This window comes from Leptinotarsa decemlineata, unplaced genomic scaffold (assembly GCF_025532065.1).
Source record: "Leptinotarsa decemlineata unplaced genomic scaffold, Ldec_3_MD MMD2_tig00002974_RagTag_RagTag, whole genome shotgun sequence".
In the NCBI taxonomy this organism is placed as follows: domain Eukaryota; kingdom Metazoa; phylum Arthropoda; class Insecta; order Coleoptera; family Chrysomelidae; genus Leptinotarsa; species Leptinotarsa decemlineata.
Window position 1 is genome coordinate 9289770 of NW_027412578.1, and position 22435 is coordinate 9312204.

The following is a 22435-nucleotide window of genomic DNA, read 5'->3' on the forward strand; positions in this document are numbered from 1 at the left end:
TCGACACGTGTTTCGATCACCAAGTGATCATCTTCAAAGAGAAAGATTAAACAGTTCAATCTTCAGTTTATGGAATTGACAGTTAAATCAAAATATCTGCACAAAGAGGCTACAAAAACAATATACACAGCTTCTTTCGGTTGTTCGATACAGAAATATTTTTTGGGGTAGTATTTGAAATAATCTTCATAGTTCAATAAAGAATAATAAGAGGAATCAACAACTCCAATCATAACCAAACTTGGAGAACAGTATTCAAATCCACTAATACAATGACAATTTACCAACCTTTTGTGATAAAAGTTTATAATCTACACTGAAATGGAGCTGTTTATTATTATTATTAAACATTTTTCTGACTCAGAGTACAACCACCGTATGCCACCGGCAATATTTCAAGTGTTTTTGAGCAATTACTTCCATTTTTCACACATAATTTGATGCATATTCTTTGATCCATTGTTTTGGATAGTACAAAATCTCCAAACACCCAAAATAGTTCTGACTTTTATGCCTCTTACCAACAAACTAAACATGCTAAACTGTGAATGTATGTTCGAAACAAGTGTACCAACATAAAAAATAAAAATCTCTGATCAAATGTACGTAGCCTGCAAAATTTGAACACTCACCTTATATTTTGAACAGACCTTGTATATGAACTTGATTTGTTTGATGTGTATTTTGTAACTGATCAAATTTTCTAAATGTATGTGTTTCAGTTAAACAATAATTTTTGATGTTTCCAATATACATATTGATCTTGATGGGAAAATATAAAGTTTCAACTCCCTTTTCACCACCCCTTTTTTATGGATTTCAAAGTTTTGATACTATTTCATTAGGCTGTTTCCTCTCAAGTTACCTGTGTTGATGTATTTTATTGTCTTTCCCAAAAAGGGTCCGGTGATTTTTTCAGGTTGCTTGTGAGTAGCACAGTTTCCATGCCCCAGCTTTCCATAGTCACCATCTCCCCAGCTGTATACTTCACCATCTTCAGTAAGGGCCAAAGTATGGCCGTCACTGCCTTTTGAACTTGATAGCCTTTTGATAACAGCATCTAGGACTATTTTTTTCGGAAGACTCTGATTTGACGATTCTCCCAATCCCAATCGACCGTAGCTGCCTTTTCCACAGGCACTGACATAGCCACCCCAATGAATGACAAAGGTGCAATACTGACCAGCCTCTATCTAGAAAGAATTCACAGTTGAAAATTGGTATTAAGTTATTTAATTAGCAATGTTAGTAGGTTGCTTATATTATTCACTTAGCTCTAACTTCAAACTTTTCTTGTGAATTTTGATACTTGGGCCGAGGATGAACATTGAAAACGTATACTGGCAGTTCAAAGCATTCATAAACGTTACAATGTACCCTTTTATATGTTGTCAAATACTATAAAACGAGACATTCGTATTAATGATTAACTGGTACAATGTATGAGTTAAATTCACTTGTATAAAGCTTAATCAAACAAACCATAATACCTGTTGTACTTGATTGAAAATTTTAGATCTTATGGGAACCAGAATCTTCTCCTGGTTTCCTTCAGCCAACTGATGTGACGAGTTACTCCCCCAAACATAAACTTCGCTTTTTTCCATAGCTGCCATTTCCATTTCAGCAGCAGAAGGTTCCATGGCAGAACAGGCTCCTCCATAATCAATAGCCATAGAAACCAAAACTTCCATCAAACAAAGAGCAGCTTTGTAAATAACCATTTCCTCACCCTCTTCTCTTGAAGGGCTTTTGCCCCCTTCCAGATGAGCAATTGCTTTCTTTGCAAGTTTACTCGAGAGTACAACTTCTCTACACGAAGCTTCCAGAACCATGTCTATCCAATCTAAAAGGTAACGAAGGGAACCTCTTTGTAGGGATAATCCCAGTAAAATTTCACAGGCTAGCAGTTTTCCTTTTTCGTCAGCCGAATTATCATGCAACACTGCATTTTTCAAAAAGTTGCATACTTGTTCCAAGCTGTTTGTGCCTAAGCTTGTGAGTTGAGAATCATTAGAGAGGCATAACGGTGGCAGTTTCTGAATTAAATCAACAGTTGTTTCCAGAACCGAGTTACACAAAGAAGGAATTCCTAGAATTCCACTGACTTGCCAGTTTTGCTGCAGAAGAGAAAATAACAGGCTTAGTCCTGTTTTAATACCAACCTCTAGAAGTGCTTGCGATCCAGTGGTGATGTCTCTAGGGACTATCGGAACAGTGGGAGTGCTCGTGCTTGCTTCGGCAGGTTGAGGCTCTGCTTTTTCTTTATCGTGGTACTTCTTGAGTAATGCATAATAAATTCTTTTCAGAATCAACAGTCTTTGTTTCAGCATCAAGGAAAATTGAGTAGAGGAACATACTTCTTTGGCAAGTTGCAGTTGTGAAGTGAGTAAAGTTATGATATAATGGTTGAGATCATTTACAGAAGGTGGCTCATTTTGGAAGCTTGGTATAACTTGAATATCGTTATACGAAGATACGGTTGTGGGAATCAGTCGAACTTCCTTCGTTTGAAGTAAGACTTCGTACATTGATTGTACGAGGTCTCTGATAGCTATATTGTCGCAATTCTTTAAAGCCCAAATTGAGTTCGTGTGATCAACCCATTCCAATTCAATATCAGTACCTGTACTTTCCATTTTATGTACGTAAATCGTTATATATACTGAGTCATTTCGAAAATGATTAATTCAATGAGAATATGAACAAACAGTTACAGTTCTTGACTTTATCAAACACTTATAAAAATTCTAAAATAATGAACATGAACATATCTCCGAACTTTCACAGAAATTTTGTTTTCATAAAATCGTTGACAGATCAGGCATCAGCTCAATGTCACATTTAAATTTTTCCTTTTTTCATCCCTAAACTTCTATGAAAAAATTGAAAAAAACAGTAATTCAAAACTACAAAATCATTTATCTTTTTTATTAACGATGTATTTCCCCACCACAAAGTCACTGAATACTAAATATTAAAAAACCGTCTGTAAAGACTAGCAGCATATCATGGTAACTTTGCGCTTGTTGTACTATGCGGAGCTCAGCCAGGTATATTTTGTTGACATTGATCTCATATATAGGTGTTTTTTGGCGTTAAATCGTATTCGAGCGTGTATTCAAAAACGATTCGTAGTGATGTTAAGATTCGCCAGTAAGGAATGATTCAGTTTGTGTCAGATGTTAAATTCAATAAAAAAAACAAACTTCAATTTTTTTGCATCCAATATGAAGCTGTAGTGATCAAGACAGGCCTAATACTTATGTGCATGCAGTGCTTCGTCAATCATGACTTGAACGTAGTGCCCATACACGTAACCGTAGTGCATCACCTCACATTAGTGCTTACACTCTAGTGCAGTCCGACATTGTTTGTTAACCGACTTCGAATTACAGTTGAGCACTGGCAGCTGAATCCATTAATGGGAAAAGAAGAAGAACTCTTCAATTTTCTCCAACCTCAATTAAAATCGGATTTGTGCATACAGCTTTATTTTGTACATCTTTACAACGTATTTTATGAAATATTTTCAGCACTTTATAAAAAATAACGATCAAAATAGACATTCTTCTTCTTCTTTTCGATTCAATGGCCTCAGCAACTAAGGCTATCCGGCCAGTTGGTAACGAACGTGTTGTTAAATCCAAATGTGGCCACGGCACGCTAAAAATAATCCAGTTATATCATATAGGTGAAAACAATGGTTGTCCATGCACTACGAACACATCGCACTAGCAAGCACATAGGTTTATTCGCAATGTAGGCAGAGTCTATTCAGAAGATAAGCACAACTATTGTCAATGGTCTACACTGTCAGCGCATTTCCATCTGTTACAGCTTAAGGTGGGAGGAGGTAAGGTAGGAATGTAATGCTTTTAAGTTATGAATATTCAAATGTTCAAATAAAATATCATGTAACGACAGCTGGCCCTGTTGCTTGTTCATCTTATGGATGAAGGTATGTAATGAACGAATATTGGCTTGGTTTTGTGTACACACGAAGAAAATGTGCCACAAATCCTGTGTTTCCCCACACTCACACCTGTCATGCTCATTTATTCGAATTTTGTAAAGGTGTGCCGTAGTTAAGCAATGATTATTACTGCGCATTCTAGTTATAGTTGTGATAATATCCCGTGGGCATGTCGTGAAAGTATTGAACCAAGGCTTTTCCAACGGAGCTGGTATTGATGAGTGATATGTAACGCCTTTGTGTTGTCCTAGTCGGGAGTATTCTGTTGACCAGCTGATCCATAAATTCGACTTTATCTCGGGAAGAAATTCACGAAAATCGGCTTGAGGGTGGTTTGTAGGCTCAATATACCGTCCCATCGACGCAAGACGGTCAGCTGTATCGTTGCCAGGAATGTAACAATGACTCGGTATCTACACGACGGCAATAGCAATGCCACTGTGAATCATCTGTAAGACATATCTTTTGGTTTGTAGCGATAAGAGGTCACTGTGAGCCAAAATTGCAGTTCGTGTTATTTTAAGAATTGCACTTTTGGAATCACTGAAAATCACAACCCGTCGGAAACTCTGGTCAAGAATAAGGCGTAGTGTTTCCTTAATGGCCCATATTTCCGCAGCACATATGGAGAAGTAGGAGGGAAGATTAGCACTGACTTCGGCAATAGTTGGCAAGAAAATTCCATAGTCTACACGGACAGAGGTATCCTTGGATCCGTCCGTATAGAAGTGGGTGTAATTTGGAAACTTTAAATTAGCCAATCGAACGAATTTTGCTTTATTATCGTTTTGCTTCGATAGGTCAAATTCTGTGAAAGGCAATGGTGAGGCAAGATTGTACATACCAATCATAAAACAAGGAAGAGTTAGGAGAAGTAGAATATGATTTAATTTCTGGGGAAGTGATTGGTATGCTTCAAGTATCGCAGTTTTGCTCCCCATTTGTAGGCTAGCCAAAGTCGTCGAGTAGCTAAAGGGTACACCGCTCCCTCCAACAATAAGGAATTTATGGGGGGGTAGAACGATCAAAATAAACCAGAAACTGACATTTGATGTAACGTAATGTCAAATTCCGTTTCGAAACCAACCCCACGCTAGTTTTGAATTATGAATATGTTTCAAATCACAGTTGATGTGACGTCATCGTTCCCACGCCAGAATGAATGTATTTGAATCACAGACGAATACGTTTTGAATACATGAGCGCCAGCAAACGCCTCTAGATTGGGTCATTTCTGCCAAAAGTTATCCGCTGTCCTGATCGATCAAATAACATCGAGTAGAGAATAACTTTTGCCGAAAAAAGACCAATCTGGAATAGGATTAGTTCTAACAAAAACGCCTTCTATCAGCGGTTGACTTTGAAATGACAATATGTAAAACAGTTTTGATTGTGCTACAAGTAGTCGAACAGTTAAATGTTTATGTTTAGTTCTGCGATGCAAATAATGTCAAATACGCTTGAATAATGAAGCAACGACCATATAATAAGAAGAAGAATACCAGTTGTCACTTGTCAGTTTAGTCCAGCAAATGGCGTTATGATATATGAGCTGAGTTCAAGTTTATTAGAATAATTTTTATTTCAAATATTAACATACAATTGTAGTTTTCGTTCTGATAAATATGGACTCCAAAACTGGGCATAGTGAAGATGGTATAGTAAAAAAAAATTCAATTTTGATGTCTACCAAATAATTTTTTTTATTTCAGAAAGTACCCATACAAAAACATCCAAACAAAGTAACATCTTGCCACTTTGGGGCAATGAAAGAACCATGAATTTGAATCCTTTGATATTGACAAATATCCAGAGTTCTCATTATTTTAAGGGTAAGTTTGTTTGCTAAATATTAACCAGTTGGTAATTGATTTATTTTCAGTGAACCTTTATGAACTGAAAACTTACCATGAAGTAATAGATGAAATTTATTACAAAGTCAGTCACTTGGAACCTTGGGAAAAAGGTTCGAGACGAACATCCGGACAGACAGGAATGTGTGGTGGTGTTAGAGGAGTAGGGGCTGGTGGAATTGTCTCGACTGCTTATTGCCTTTTGTACAAACTTTTCACGTTGAAGCTCACCAGGAAACAGCTGAATGGTCTCATCAGTCATTGCGACTCTCCATTTATCCGTGCCCTAGGTTTCATGTACATACGGTACACTTTTCCTCCCGCCAATTTACTAGAATGGTATGAAGACTATTTGGAGGACGAAGAGGTGCGTAACCAAAGGTAGAGTGAAGTCTATCAATTTTTTCAGGTTTTTTATTGGAATAGGGTAAATGTCAGATATTTTTAATATTGAGTGTTACAGGAATTAGACGTCAAAGCTGGCGGAGGCCAGACGATGACAATAGGATTGATGTTGAGACAGTGGTTGGTTAAGCTCGAGTGGTTTTCTACACTTTTCCCCAGGATACCTGTTCCAATTCAACAGAAAATTCAAAAACATTTAGAGGTAAGGTCAAGTTGAAGAAATGCATTCCAGTTTTTTATCCTGGTAAAAAAATCTTTGGAGATGGGTTGATATTTTATGACCTAGTCAGAATTTATTTTTACGAATTCACCTTTTTTTTGTAAGTAGGTTTTGTTTTTCTGAGTTTTAAATAGTTGAAACTGGCCGGAACGAATTGTTCTTTTAGATAATTTGATTTGCACCCAGTCTTCAAATATGTCCCCTTACTGTATGTGAAGATTTCTTTTTCTGATTATCATTTCTAGAAGGATGGTTGAATTATTAATGTGTTCAAGCATAAATTGATTTTCAGAGTCGCTTTCCCCCTCATGCAGTTCAGGCTGCATCAGAACGGGCAAGACAAGACAGAAGCAACTACGATCGAGACAACAGAGGGACCTCAAACAACAGAGACAGAGACCAAAGACCGCCTCGAGACGACCTAAGACGAGATTTTCTCAGAGACGATAACAGACGACTAGACAGAGATCCTAGATTCGATAGGAGGGATAGAGGTGGAGATTTCGAAAGGCGAGACAGAGACAGGAAGCTGAAGGACCGCAGCCCTGTCAGACAGAGAAGTCCACCAAGACACAAGAGCTACAGTAGGGATAGAAGCCCCCACAGGTCACACAGACACAGGGATGATGAGGGAAGGGGCAGGAGACATTATTGAGACCTGGAAGGTTTTGCATGTTGGTCAAATCCTCGATTTTGTTATGTTGTGAAGTGTCTTTTCACTTCATATAGAAAGAACTTGAGAATATTTAGAGAATTGTAAAGCAATTCTTTTTTGTAATACTTGATAAAGGGTTTTGACAAGGTTTTGTCAATAGAATAAGGTTTTTTTTTTATTTCAAGACAGAGGAGCCCTCCGAATAATCATATTATTGTACAGCTGTAATTTCAATACAATTTTCAGAGATAATTCAATCAAATTTTGTGTTTATAAGTAATATTACCTCATAGCTTAAGAGCTTGTAAATAATATTTAAACCAAAAGTTGGAGATAGGATAATTCATTTAGTTTATTAAATTGATTTTTTTGTATCTCGGTAAAATTAAAGTTTGAGAAAATATCATGAGTGTTTTTTTGAAAAGGAGCAGTTCCAGCCAATGCATAATAATTGGAAATTTCAGCAATAAATCATATGGCTGATACTTGAATTTTGAAAATTCATCTTAGCGGATGAGGAATGCTGAAGATATTCTACAGAAAAAAAATATTTCCGTCTTCTAAATCTATTTTCTCTCAATATCTTGATTCTGTCATTTACACCTTAATTAGTCTCCATTGTCTCCCAAAAGAAGTAAGATTCCGTTGAAATATTTTCACTGGTGTGGTGGCACCTGTTAAGAAAAAAAAAAGGGAGAATGGCATTTTCTGATGGTTTCTTCTCCTAAATTATAAATTCATTAAGCGACTGGACAAAAGTATTCCTCAAAAGACAAAACTAGCAAAAACTGAACAAAGGACAAGACCTTCTCCTTCAAAAACTCTCAAGGGCAAGTTTGTCTTTGGGATACATACACCTAAACATGGTGACTTAAGGTACCGAAAATCGGCAGGATTCCTTTGAGACCAGTTACTTGATATTTGCACTAAAAACATTAAACTACATGATAGTTTAATGTCGGTAGCCTGGCGGTTCGACGTGGGTGCTTTGTTCACTCAGTCAATCGGCCAATGTGTGAGTCGATGGTTCAAGTTCCAGGCTGAACGCGCGATTTTCACTTGTTATCGTCCAACCCGTGTTAGGAATCACATTTTAAAAGGTAAGACCTCGTTAGTCCTTAGTTCGCAAAAGTTTCGTCTTCTGAGGGTGCCATATCCAGTTAACGGAAAAAACATTTTTTTTTAAACATATTCATCACTGGCTAATTAGACCAATATATATGTTGTATCATAATTATTTGAATGTATAACATGTATATGTTAACGAAAACAGCTTATGTTGGATCGCAGAATATGTTTAGCTACTTTCTTCAATACATAGATATATATTATTTTTCTCCTCTGAATGTTATTGAATATATGTTATTTTAACACAAGTTTTTGAATCTATAACATAAGTCGATGTGGTGGGTGTGACAGAACTTCAAAGCTCAATTTTCGAACGGTGAAGCAGGATCGGACCTTTTCTGACAGCAGCGCTTTGGTTCAATTTCAATATGTATTTGTAGGAAAACAATGGCCGAAAATCGTTTAGTGACATATTAAAAGAGGAATTTGGAAAAAATGAACAGAATCAATGTATAGAGTACAAAATTCTCTGACGATCAGTATATACAGTATATTTATTGAGATATGGAGCTATAAAGACACATGACCGTTAGATTCTCTCTCAATAATATATACACCGAATCAACCCCAAAAATATACTAATCATAACAAATATATATTTCCATGGCGGAAGCTAGCTTTAGACTGCCTTTATATATGCTTGCCTATATGCCCATGTTGAAGACACTATCTGCAGAGAACAGCACAGTTTTGTTAATAAAAAATCAACAGCAACAAATCTCATGGTGTTCAGCAATAACGTAGCACTCTCGATAAATACTGGAAAACAAGTTGATGTAATCTACACAGACCTAGCGAAAGCATTCGACAAAGTGAACCATGGAGTTCTCATCGCCAAATTAAGGAAATTCTCAATGAATCAATCAATAATAACATTAGTGAAGTCTTATCTATCAGATAGAAATCAATTTGTTGCTTTCAATAGAAAAAGGTCGACACTATTCAGACCAACCTCTGGCGTTCCTCAGGGATCAATTCTAGGCCCACTTTTATTTATTATGTTCATTAACAATATATATATAGGTGATTCCTACTCTATGCAGATGATCTTAAACTATACAAAACTATCAACGATGAAAGAGACAGTGAAAACCTTCAGAAAGACTTAGATTTTATCACTATCTTTTGTGAGACGAACAACTTGATGCTGAATGAGGGTAAATGCAAAGTTATGTCTTTTTCACGGAAAAATGTTATTACTCCAACGGAATATTCAATAAATGGCACCGAACTGGAAAAACTTGCTCAAATCAAAGATTTAGGAGTCATATTTAATAGTAACTTCAGAAATCACAGAGAATATATTGTGCGTGATGCAAACAGAAAGCTTGTTTTTGTGTTCAGAAACGCCAGGGATTTCAAATGGGAACTAGGAATTCTTCTATTCAATGCATTTCATTCAGAGATGATAGAAAAAATACAGAATAAATTTCTTAGGTACATCTACTTCAAAAAAAAAATAAAGAGTCTACCTCTATGATCTCCTGTAGAACTCAACTAGAACATTTTGACATGCTAACCCTGTCGGATCATCGAAGCTTGAATGATGTACTCTTTATATTCAACATATTTATTCAGATAATGGAGATGATCTTCATATTCCTAGTGCTAGTCTAAGAAATCACAATAGGGTTTTCTATGCAGACACCCGATCAGAGTCTCCACTCAATCGCTGCCTAAGGCAAGTGAATGATCTAGTCGTAAGTCATCAAAGTCTTGATTGTTTTTGCTGTAATGAATTAGAAATGAGACAGTCGTTAAAAAAATGTGCCATATATACCTGTTTTTATTAATGTTTCTCTTGTATGTAATTTTAGGTGTTTATTTACTCTGTGTATTGTAAAATTATATATTTTATGTACCATGACATTGACTGTATACATATAATCGGATGTAAACCTGTTTGGAATGCAGTTTGAATAAAATCTATTTATCTATCTTTATCTATGCTTCGACTTACCAGGATGACAAGTCCCATTTTATAACAGATTTTTTAAACCGATAACCGTTAGGATAAATCATTCTCCAATATTATCACGAATACAGTAAGTAAGTAGTCTTTATTGAATAGGAATAATCGTAATATTCATAATACATGGTACAAATTCTACAATAAATGATTATTAAATAAATACTATATCAAAACACGATACAATAAATGAATCCATGTATAAATTTAGAATAAAATACATTGTTAACAATAAACGAAGTAAGATTGAGATACTACAAATATCAACACTATACAATAACAGACTCAATCAGCTGAGAATCTATAATACAATACAACTACATTCATAACAATCACAGATATCTTGGAGAGTTTTTTCTTAGAAGCTACAAGTGTATCACATGCTTTAATTTTATTTGGAAGGGAATTATATTCAACTAAACTTTGTACGAATAGTGAGTTCATACCTTTTCTGGTAATCGCTCTATCAACATGAAAATTGTTTGCACTTCTAGTACAGTGTTCGAGGATCTCATGATTGAACTTGATGAACTGTTTGAAATAGGTTGGCTTCAAACTTTTGGTTACCGATTGCCACTGTAAAGTCTCTAGATTATGGGTTATTGGGGTATATCTTTTACATTTTAGGATTGATCTCCCACGATTTTGAAGAGCAGCTTTACTGTTATTGTCTAATAGAAATAGTATTGTAGAACAATAATCAAAATGCAGTGTAATGATATTATTAGAAACTGTCAATCCAGCTTTCATAGATATTTGAGCAGCTATTCTTGAGAAGAAAAAGAATTTTCTTTTTGGATTGGTATAAAGTGTTCCTTGTATGTTAAATTTTCATTCAATACAACTCCAAGGTACTTTAATTGTTTTACAATTTCAATTTTTTATTTTCTGTAATTAAATTTACCTATATTTTTTGTCCTATTGTTACTAGAAATGATCAAAGCTTGTTTTTTGTACATTATGTTTCAACTTGTTCCTCTTCAAATATTTTCAAGGTTAATTAATTCGTTATTCATTTTTTGAACAGAGGTCTCCACGCAATCACCACTAACTACCAACAGAGTATCATCTGCATAAAGATTAATAAATTCACAATTAACATGTAGTTGACGTCATTCATGTATAGATAGTATAAATAGTAGTGGTCCAATTACACTACCTTGTGGAACACCTATTTAATTCCATATTTTTAATTGCTGCACTAGAATACCTCTATCTATTGTTTCAGATCAATGAACACTGCCACGATATACTTTTTTTTATCCATCAATTGGTTCCAACTAGTAACTGTCAGTTGTAAGGCTGTTTCACAAGAATGTTTACTATGAAAACCTGACTGGTTTCCTAAGAAGATATTCTTAATATTTATGTTCAATGAGTTGGTTATATGCTGCTCTTTCAATCACTTTCTCAACATCTAGTAACATGTTGAGTGGTCTGAAATTCATTGCAGCATTTGAATTTTTGATTTTTGGAATGGGTATTATAGTGGATGTTTTTGCTCATTTTGAAATATTCCTGTTGAAAGGGATGTGTTAATACAATTTAATAGGTGCGAAAACCACAAGTGTCTGGTATTTTTTATTACTTGAACATTCAAAACATCATGTATACTACCTTTATTTTCCAGGGTATCAATTATATTTTTAAGTTCCTGTAGGCTTATTTTACTAAAGTTTTTAAGGTTAGTTTTTATTTCTGGGAGATGATTGGCGGACCATTCCTCATGATTATTTATGTTATCAATTATATCACCTACATTCGATATGAAATATTCATTGAAACAGTAAGATTTCGCAATCACTACTCTATCACTAAATTAAATTTTTTAATTGGAGTTGTGAATGCAAGATTTTCATTTCGAATCAACTCTTTTAGCGTTCTCTACATTTGTTTAGAACATCCATAATGGGAATCAATTGCTTATCGTAATAATGTTTTCTTTTCAATCCAAGACTGTTATTAACTTCATTTCTATATATTTTGTAGGTATTCCAAAGATTTTGTTTTTCCTCCACGTTTCTGTCTAAATTTCTTACAAGCATTATCATGATTTTGTCTTGTAACAATGGGTAACTCAAATGAAATTGGCAACTCTTGTAAAACAACCTAGGGAAACTTATAATGGGTTTTACTTATTAGTTTATAATTTTAGTATTCATAAATTATTTTAGTAGTTCAACTTTAATATATAGAGATTCCGTTGAATTATGCTCATTGGGAAATGAATCATTATTTTAGAAGTTTTTCTTCTGGAAATGCCATACATTTACCTTTGCCCTAAAAGACAAATGAAAATCAGGATTTTGATTGAATGGAATTGTATTAAAAAAATTCATTTATATAAGCCTTTAAAATCAATATCAACATGAATTGTATGAAGCCTTTGTATTATTCACTGAATAGTTGATTTCCATTCTTCTTCCTCTGCAGATCAAGTTAATTTCACTCAGCACAGCCATCTATTTACAAATATATGCTTGAAAAGTAATTTCTGTTAACCTATTCCGAATACCTTGAGAACATTGAAATGCGTGTCCAGGTCGGGTTCAACCCCGCTGAAATGAGTTTTATGGGAAATAGGAGCTCCAAGTTCTCTGAGAGTTCTACTGAAAATATTTTCCTCCTTTTTCATCCAAGGCCGACGTTTGTCTTCCATCTGGTATGGAGTGACATGAACATGGATGTTTATTCCTAGAAAATTATTATTTAGCTATGAGTCTTATCAGAAGTTGTTAACAGTGGCAATTTTGAATTGAATTCTGCCAGCAAAAATATTTTAACTGTAAATGTGGAAACTGAAAGAATAGCAGTATTTATTTCCATAACATTTATTTTCATAACCTCAGTCCTCTAAAGAAAATTCATTGTAATAAAGATCATACCTAAATCTGCAAGAGTTTCCAATAACGAGCGCGTTGTCATCCAGGTTTTAGAACTGCCGCCATGGCCCCCATCTAGCCAGTACATGTCTTTTATTTTAGCTATTATTCCGGAAGTGGTGACGCTGTTAGATGCTTTGTAGTAGTGAAATTCGTGAAGGAACTGGTTCAACACAACGCAACCTTTGCTGAAGCCAATCAATTTCAGTTCATAATTTGAAAACGCATTTTGGTCTACCTTCAGCTGAGTCAAATTTTCTTGTTGTAGTTCTGATTTTCCATCCTGGAAAAACGATAAGACAGAGTTTTATGAATAAAACAATGAAAATAATGAATTTTATTTACCATTGGCAATACTAGGAGTATATTTAGCAAGTGACAAAAGAGTAAATTAATAGTAATAATAATAATACTTTTATTGCAAAACGATCAACACAGGACACAGCAAAGGTCAGGATCAGGTTAAAAAACAAGTTAAAATGTATTTACAAATTTCAACATACATACATGTTTATTGCATCATACAATTGAAAAAGCACATATACATATACATGTTAAATCCAACAATCAAAAGAGTAATAGCATTTCTGCTTCAAGTAACTTATGACAGAACTTCTTGAGGCCCGTAATATCTTTCAATACTTGGGGTAGTGAGGTATTAGCCTTGATTGCTTGGTAGTGTTGATCTTTCTCATAATATGTTGATTTATGGTAAGGGACAGAGCTCATTTCGATGCCTAGTATTGAGGTTCATATTTGCAGAATATTGATCAGTTTTTGTAGGAAACAGGTGGGGATATTTCTTTACAAAGTTGACAAGGCCCACGAAATACAGCGAAGGCACTGTCAAAATGTCAAGTTCAAAGTATGTCCTACATGAAGTATTACGATCCAATGTTGATATACATCTTATCATTTTCTTTGGTGTTACGAATATTCTTTGTGAGCTTGATAAAGAGCCCCAAAATATGATCCCATAGGAAATAATTGATTGAACACGAGCATAGTAATATGTCCACCAACAACTGACAGATGCTTGGTCCCCTGTAGATATCGTATAACTCCACAGATGGAGTTCAGCCTACTATTCAAGATGTTTATGTGCGTTTCCCAGCTAGGAATCTTATATCATCTGATGTTGGAATCGATTTGCATTTGAGTTTTACATATGGGGATTCCTCAAAGTTGTTTCTTTTACTGAAAGTTATTAGGCTCGTTTTTTTCAACATTCAACTTGAGCAAGGTTTCTTCACACCACATGCTCATCCCTAGTGAAACAGTTGGGGCTTTTGTTGAGAGCTCGGACATATTATTTCCCGTAGCAATAACTGATGTATAAATTTAAAAATTGCTTCACTTCAAAATGTTCTATCCAATAAACTAATAGTCCGGCAGCTGTGAAATTTGTATGTGCTTTTTGAAGGTTAGGGCTTACTAAAAAATCATATGGATCAATTACTAGTAGCGCCATCTGTGTGTCGGCCTTTGAACATATCATCCCACCTAATACTTCTCAAATATTATACATCAGCAAATCATTTAATTTTACCTCTATGTCAAAATCAGTTGGGTTTATATAAATCACAAATATTACAGGTCTAATTACTGAACTTTGCCATACACCACAAGTAACTTTCCTTTCAGAGGGTCCTACCTTCTTTCATGCACACTGTTTTCTTTTAAACAGATACTATTAAAACCACAAGACAAGTAGAATAATCGTGATTACTTTATAAAAAAAAAACCACTGACAGACAGACCACTCATTAATGCATCCCCACTAATGTACCAACCGATTGCAAATTAAATTTTTGAATTTATTTTAAAGCCACTGAATTTCAAAAATGAATGTGGAATGAATTACTGTACCAAGTTCTCCTTTATAAGGCTTTTATTGGAAAGCTCCATGGCAACGGACAATTCTTGTTCTGTCATTGTTTTTAAGCGTTCTTGAACATTGACTAGTAGCTTTTCCAAATGTTCCAAACTACTATGCATTGGTGTATGATTTGGAATGCCATGATTGACGCTTGGGACAAAATTTATATAACAGCTGAATGTATCCAGTTCCTTCCTAAAATGTGGCAACGTCATATGATTCTTAAGTCTCGATGTTATGATGAAGGTATGAAACTCACGAAGTAATCTGAATATGTCTGAAACATCAACAAAAGATATATCATTCAGCAGTAAACCTCACCTAGCAGGTTTCACAACAACAATGTGGCTTTCAGCAAAAGTTGACTGCAACAGCTCTGCAGTATTTTCCAAGTTCCATTTCACATACTCCTTATTTTTTCCGTTACTCAGCATGTTTTCTGTGAAATCCTGAAATTACCACTAAATGAATTAGTAATCAATTCCTTGTTGAATTTCAGAGAATTAAAATTAATCAATTTACCTGAACATCTCCCCCAAAAAATACCACAATACTTGGTTTCTCCGCAACTCTTGTTGGTGATCCATACACTATATCATTAAGTCTTTCTCCAAAACCAGCAACTTTAGTCAGTCTCATAAGGAAAGGGATACGTTGAAAACCATTCATCTTCCAGGTAATCACTCAATACCTGAAATATAACTGGTTGATATGTCTATGAAGGTAAATATTATATATGCCTCTCACAAAATTTAGATATCTAGTCAGTAGACATGTTGAGAATTTAACAGGCTTGTTAGGGTGAAATAAATAAATATTATTTTTAGACACTTGTTCTGACAAGTCATATACACGCATATCTTACTAGAAAAATAACGATATTGTATCCACAAAAAAGAACCATATAGTTACACCTATAACGGTTCACGTCTTAAACTTAAGAACGTTTTTGAAGCTCTTCTGATCGAAAATGATTTATTTGAATAGTTTTTTAATATGTAAAGTAGAAGTTATAGAAAGGAGTTTTTTTGCATACAACTGTAATTTGCAAATAATGTAAAATTTACTGCTGAAAATAACTGTACCCTGTTTTCCGAGTTTGTTGACAGCTGTGGTCGGCAGTTTAATGCTTGGCGTTTCGTCTACAACTGCGGTATGCATTGAAAGCTGTGGGGTTACGAACGTGGTGTTCTATTTGTTTTCACAGCTCATAGGAAGTGGTATGTTTAAAATGGGGTAATATTTTAATTTTGTTTATTTCATGGTCCTATTTTTGTGTATTGTGGCATTGTTTTGTGGGTAGTATAATAAATAGGACTTTTATTTATTCGTGAACATGAGTACATTATGTATCCTAAATGGAAAATAAATATTGTTGGGTATTATTGATATTTACTGAACTTTTGTAAAATTATGTAGAATAACTACAGAATAATCTTCAGTACTACAGGTTATTGAAAACGAGCAGCACCATTTGCGTTATGAAATGAAATTGCCATCTGAAGATAGAAAACGACAAAACTCTGGTCAAAATTTACTTGAAAATCATATAAATGTTGCACCAAGTTTGGACAAAGTTGGTCAAATTGTTCCTCCTTAGTCTGGGATTGCCAAAAGCCGAAGACATTTTCATTATTAGCAGATGAAACTGTTGATAATAATGAAAAATAATAGTTTGTCAATAGAGTTGAGGTTTTATTATGAAAAATGGATTTTACAGTCAAAATAAGTTTTCAGTGTTAATCCCTGTTATATTCGATTTCACACAATCACATGTATTGCAAACTTGAAAGGTTTGAACTGAACATTTCCCAAGTTTTTAATAATAAAAGTCAACGCTTGAGTATAATTATAATGTAGTAGCTTTCACCTTGTAATTTATTGTTTTTTTTTTGAATTAATAAGAATTTTTTCCTTTTCCTGAACTATTTTCAAATACAGTTCTTTTACAGGATTAAGAATGATATAAGAATATTTCTTGTCAAAGGTATACATACATTTGTCACATAATAAGTTATAAAAACTATAAAAATTGAACACCTCAAAATGTTTCCATCAATATATTGCGATCTGTTTCAATAAATAGTTAATAAAAAATTCCTAAAATCATACTTTTTCAATAAATACTAATTACCTGATTATATCTTGAACATAATGCAATATTCCTTGTTTCTTGTGCCACACTACTTTTTTGATCTATTTCTTTTTGAAAACGTCACGATGCCCCTACCCCATCCCCATTGAAAAATAATAACAAGTTTATTGTCTTAACAAGATACACACGAGCCGGTTAATAGTACACCTCTCTGGTACCTCGTATTCGATGACAACACCTCACCAACCTCATCTTAGTTTCTTCTAAGCACTGCCCGCAATCCTCCTTGATCTCTCTAACTTTCTCCCTTATCTCTTCCCTCATCAAATTGTAGCACATCGCGACTAGCGCCAATCCAAAAAATATATAAACATAACTAATCATGAGCTTTGTCTGATTTCCTTTATCAGCCGAAGCATAGTTAGCTCCCGGGACGAAATCCCCCATCCCGAGTTTGCACAAGCTGGTGACGCAGAAATAAATGCTGTCCAAGAAGTCCCAGCCCTCCCAGGTGAAGAACATGATGGCCCCTGTCAGGATATACGCCACGATCACCCAAAGGCAAGCGGTGGAAGGCACGATTATCCTTTTCGGGAGTTCTCCTTGTTCTTCATCGATCTCTGTGGAGCACTCGTAAAGTTTCCTGTACAACCAACGGAAACCGCCTGCAAGCGCATTTCCCACATTCAAAAAATACAGCACGTAGAGTGGAATGCCTATCAAGGCGTATATTATGGTTGCCAGCTTCCCGTACTTGGTTTTTGGTACAAGGTTTCCAAACCCAATCATAGTTATGATGCTCAGTGAAAACATTAAAGCTGCTGGAAACGTCCATACTTCCACCATTTTCCTGTCATCATAACCGTGTCTGAGAATCTTCACCACCGTGTCCTGATATGTCTTGAGCACCTTTCCTGCTTCAGCAGTGAAGTTTTTCTGGTCGAAGATGTTGTAAATCACTGCTGCATCATACAACTTCAAGGCATAATCTGCTCTGATCTTGACTATTTCTTCAAGTTTAGAGTTGTTCCCGTCTTTTTCGATATGCATGAAGCTTGCTGCGCCTACCAGAGTGTATCCGAACACCAATACTCCCATACCGATTTGGGTGAACATGAAGGCTATAATTTTTCTGCAGCAATCCTTTATTTTTTCTCTGGGGTCGATCTCGCTTGCTGAGGATGAGCCCCGGCTACGAGAACTGCCTCTAGAGTATCGGTCGCGAATTTCCATGATTTTGAGGACGTATCAACTCAACGCCATTGGTTGAATAGGAAAAAACCCGCGAGGTATGTCGAGTAAAAGTAACAACTGACTCGCTATCAGAACTGAAATATATTACAAGTATATAAAGAGTTATTTTTAGCTTGATCCATATGTTTGGCCGGGCGCCAGTAGATCAAACACTATTTTCGACAGAAAGAATTGTAATTAAATCATTTTGTGGAGTATTACATTGATTCATTGCAATGAATTTAACTACCTATGTACAGGGTATTGAACCAATTATAAATAGGAGAGTTTTATCTTCCCTCTTTATTGAGGATTATAGTTCATCATCAAATTTATCATTCTCACTTTTATCTGAAATTTCAACTGTGAAAAATAGGTCATTTAGTACTGACATATTTAATAAATATAATGTACTGATTAGTACGTTTTTGAAAACAATCTCTAAACTGAAGAAAATCCTGAATCAACTCAAACCCATCAATTTATTATATTACACAATCAATATATTGAATTTTATTTTTTATAAAAAATTAATATTTTTTCTTAGAATGATTAAGGTCAAGTTAAATATTGTATTCTTGTTTATCTCTACAGGTAAATCTCGCTCTAAACTTCATGGGTTTGATTTAATTTATTGTTTTTTTTCTCCATTTTCGAGCACGTGAATAAAAGCTTGTTTTTGAAAATGTTTTTCATTATAAATTTATGTTTCAATTTTTAAATATAGCTGGACGCATTTCTTGGTCTGTTCATTTCATTTAATGAATCATTGTTGCAAGGTTGATCCCTACAACATATGTTCGGGCCCCACCAAAACAGTCCATCTTTGCCGAGTTGAAATCATTGAATTGGTATGGCGGCTATCTTGTTTCCCGCCATTTTGTTTTTTCCCTCTTGAACCCCTTCATGAGTTTATAAAAAATAACTAGTCCGTCATTTTGAGCGCTCTGATATATTGGATTTAGAATAACGTTACTTTATTTTTTATAGTCTTTTCAGCAAAACCTTTCATTTAAATCCCATATTCTGGGAGTACATCAAAACTAACTATTCCGCCATATTGGATGTCGAATGACGTCACTTAGCTAGCATAAGTACATACATACATCACAGTAATATAGAAGGTTGTAGTATACATTAACTATAGAATAAGATACAAATTCATCACTGTATTGTCAAATGACTGATTTGAATGTGTTTTTAAAATTTCGTTAAATATTCAAAATTATTCTATACCTAGATAAGTTTGACAAATTGAAAAGTGTATTAACAACTATACAGTGTGTCCCAGGGTAGATGTTACAAAAGGTGTGAAGGACTGAAACTTTTTGAATTTTAGTTTAGGTTTGGGGATTGAGATTCATTTGAAATTGGAGAAGTAAATTTCAGTTTTTGAAACAAGAGTCGACCTTGACAGTGAAGAAAAAAACATTTTCCTTTCAGGGAGATTTAGCTACTTTGATTAAACAGTACTTTTTTAGATTCAACAAAATAAACTGTATTTACTCATAAATGGAATGCACAGAACATAATAAGAGGTGGTTCTGAAAACAAAATCTTTCGACAAATCTTAAGTAGTGTCATATTACAATTAGTAGTTTTCTTTAGTTCAGATTTCAAGTACTACTAGATTATGATAATAATAAAAATAATAATAGCTTTATTGTCCAACAGTTACCTATTTACAGGACAATATAAAATTTTATTTACAATACTTAACCATAAACAAAAAATAAAATGAACAAAAAAGAAAAACTAATTCTTATTACCTACTTCAAGTACATGTTAGCAATACTGATAATGTTGTAGAGGTTAGTAAAGAATAAATCACTATGGGCACAAATTCTATTGAAATTTGTGCACATAACATATATTGAACATATATTGGGGAATTGAGCATAATGTTAGTTCTTGCTCTGAGAGGTCTTAAAATGGATTGAGATCGTGAAGCTGGCCGTGGTACATTGAAGTTAATTTGTTCAAGAATTTTAGGACAGTCAACTCTCTCATTCACTAACTTGAATCAAAATATGAGCGACGCACATTTTCTGCGATGCTCTAAACTAAAAAGTTCCATTCTATTCTGAAAATTAGAAATTTACAAAACTTTCTTTGAACTCTTTCAATAGCTATGTTATGAATCTCATAGAATGGACTCCAGATGATACTTGCATCTTCTATCTTCGAACTTACCTAGGTGAAATACAACAGCTTCATGGCTTTAATATTATGAAAGTTTCTGCAATTTCTAACAATGAAACCATAAGCTCTGAGAGATTCTGAAACTTTTTGTGAAATATGTCTACCAAATGTTAATTTATGATCGAATATAACCCCTAGGTAAACTCACTACTTTACATTTCTCCATATTGAGTTTCGATTTATTATTGCTACACCAATCCACAAGAAATTCTAATTGAGATTGAAGATTTACACAATCACCTACTTCCTTAATTATATAAAATAATTTCAAGTCATCCGCGAAGCATAACCGCTCACAAGCAAAACTTTCACATAAGTCATTAGTAAACAATAAAAACAAAAGAGGATAGGTTGGAGCCCCGAGGCACACCAGATTATGTTACCATTATAATAGATAATTTAAGTTGTGGGCTGGGGCAAATTGTCCTAAGAGAAGTAAGGGCAGCAATTTGAAGAGAGGCTTTTCAACACCTCCATGTATGTCTGTCATGCTAAGAGTTATGAAATGTTTTTCAACTGGCAGCGTTTCTTATATTGAGGAAAAAAATATGAAAACACACAACTATCGTTGTCCTTGCTTCTGAGAGAATGATGAATCGATACATCAAAGAATTAAAAAAGAAGGTAAGAGATTATTATTTTATCAGAACAGGAAAAAATGTACGGAGAAACAAGTTTTCGTAAAAAATGTCATTTTCAGTAGAAGCTCAATATAAATAGTTTCGTTTCCTCTCAGAAAAGTGTAAAAAGAATTCACAGTATCTATCAGGTTCCAATAAAACCATCATTAACTACTGATTGACTATAATATAGTCAATCTTTCAAAGGTGAGTAAAGTACATACCTACAACACCGTTTCATTTATGTAAAGAAGTATTTCTTTAACCAGTCTGATTTTTTGTCTTTCTCATTTGCAATTCATTTGACAAAAAATATTACTGAAAAAAAACAAAAGAGGATGAAGATTTTTATTAAGTGATAAAAATGGTCTACTATCTACTATGAATCTGAAAAACTGAAACAAAGAAGTACCTGGAAAGTAATAAATCACAGAAAAAACATTGTGATATAGATGATGGTGATTTTTTTGAAAGCAAATCTACATAGTGAAGTTAAAAGAAAAATAAAAATATACAAAATCTAGATCGTAACAGCACTTTGAGGGATAGCATTTTTCTTCTGGTGAGAAAAAAAAATGTTTTTATTAGATGCAACTATACAAAAAATTTGACACAAGATTCATTGAATTCAGACAGTATTCATAGCAATAAACCCGATATGGATGTTTGGATTTGATTCAGTATGACAATAATCATCTGATTTGGTATCTGACTTACTGATTTCGACAATATGAACATATCATATCATAATTTAAATAGAAATCCTTCAACCATACTTACTAAATCAGAAACTAAGTTTTCTCTGTTTAAATAATCATTAAATATTTCACTAATATCATATATTCATCCATGATGAATAAAACCCAAAACCCAGCATTCTTGATATATACATGATATGAATATAATCTAGAATTGTAATTATTTTAATTCATTCATTTTTATTTTTTTAAATTTACATTCAGCACCTTTCAACTTTTAGGTTACCTCCGTTCACCACAGAACTGACAGAACACTACACAACAGGTACGTTCGGTTTTAAAAATCTGGACCCGTCCCCGTCCACAGAATTGTGGCCCGGCCAGCGAGCAGTTCTGGATTGATACAAAGTGATCAGAGTTAACAGATCGAAATATTTTTAATGAACGCTTGATCCTATCTGGAATGACTAGCTGATATTTGTGGTGTTCCATGTAAGTGAAATTTCAACTCTTTCATATACTACATTGTGTAGCAATTCTGTGAATATCTTGTTCAATTCTACAACGGATGTTTGGAGTATAAACTGAATGGGAAAAAGTTTTTTTTTTGTATAATTCAA

At 34.2% G+C, this 22435-nt stretch overlaps 3 protein-coding genes across 10 annotated transcripts in view; 1 reads left to right on the forward strand and 2 right to left on the reverse strand.

Moving 5' to 3' along the window:
• LOC111504894 (probable E3 ubiquitin-protein ligase HERC1) overlaps positions 1 to 2947 on the reverse strand; it is a 64474-nt gene extending 61527 nt beyond the window's left edge. The window contains exons 1-2 of one of the 2 annotated variants that reach the window (XM_074177408.1): positions 1491 to 2947; positions 866 to 1193 (exon numbers count right to left, since the gene is read on the reverse strand). In XM_074177408.1, the coding sequence (XP_074033509.1) occupies positions 866 to 1193; positions 1491 to 2639 (1477 nt within the window). In that variant the 5' untranslated portion in view covers positions 2640 to 2947. The remainder of the gene's footprint in view (positions 1 to 865; positions 1194 to 1490) is intronic. The other variant, XM_074177409.1, reaches the window with a different exon arrangement.
• A 2524-nt stretch (positions 2948 to 5471) lies between these two features.
• LOC111504889 (pre-mRNA-splicing factor 38B) lies at positions 5472 to 7513 on the forward strand. The gene is made up of 5 exons (XM_023159597.2): positions 5472 to 5632; positions 5689 to 5808; positions 5859 to 6196; positions 6293 to 6436; positions 6747 to 7513. Exons 1-5 carry the CDS (start codon positions 5602 to 5604, stop codon positions 7107 to 7109), a joined length of 996 nt encoding a protein of 331 aa, XP_023015365.1. The 5' UTR covers positions 5472 to 5601; the 3' UTR covers positions 7110 to 7513.
• Positions 7514 to 12510: 4997 nt separating this feature from the next.
• On the reverse strand, positions 12511 to 22219 carry LOC111504890 (mitochondrial protein C2orf69 homolog). 7 transcript variants are annotated; one of them, XM_023159601.2, is made up of 6 exons: positions 22102 to 22219; positions 15490 to 15658; positions 15289 to 15416; positions 14958 to 15162; positions 13092 to 13371; positions 12511 to 12900 (listed from the first exon to the last, which is right to left on the reverse strand). In XM_023159601.2, the coding sequence occupies exons 2-6, from the start codon at positions 15634 to 15636 to the stop codon at positions 12704 to 12706; spliced, it is 957 nt and encodes a 318-aa protein (XP_023015369.2). In that variant the 5' UTR covers positions 15637 to 15658; positions 22102 to 22219; the 3' UTR covers positions 12511 to 12703. The 7 variants fall into 7 exon arrangements, 6 of the variants coding, with proteins under 6 accessions (XP_023015369.2, XP_023015367.2, XP_074033512.1 ...); XM_023159599.2 differs by having other exon boundaries at positions 22083 to 22126; XM_074177411.1 differs by lacking the exon at positions 22102 to 22219 and adding an exon at positions 21898 to 22101.
• Positions 22220 to 22435: the final 216 nt, after the last annotated feature.

What these genes read in the sequence shown, in the direction of transcription:
- LOC111504890 (XM_023159601.2), bottom strand. Translation starts at nt 15,636, where the DNA reads ATGAATGGTTTTCAACGTATCCCTTTCCTTATGAGACTGACTAAAGTT. An exon ending in GTTGTTGTGAAACCTGCTAG is followed by an intron (nt 15,163 to 15,288) that starts GTGAGGTTTACT and finishes GCCACATTTTAG; the next exon opens with GAAGGAACTGGATACATTCA. An exon ending in GGAAACTCTTGCAGATTTAG is followed by an intron (nt 12,901 to 13,091) that starts GTATGATCTTTA and finishes ATAATTTTCTAG; the next exon opens with GAATAAACATCCATGTTCAT.
- LOC111504889 (XM_023159597.2), top strand. Translation starts at nt 5,602, where the DNA reads ATGGACTCCAAAACTGGGCATAGTGAAGATG. An exon ending in GAGTTCTCATTATTTTAAGG is followed by an intron (nt 5,809 to 5,858) that starts GTAAGTTTGTTT and finishes ATTTATTTTCAG; the next exon opens with TGAACCTTTATGAACTGAAA. An exon ending in ACTATTTGGAGGACGAAGAG is followed by an intron (nt 6,197 to 6,292) that starts GTGCGTAACCAA and finishes TGAGTGTTACAG; the next exon opens with GAATTAGACGTCAAAGCTGG.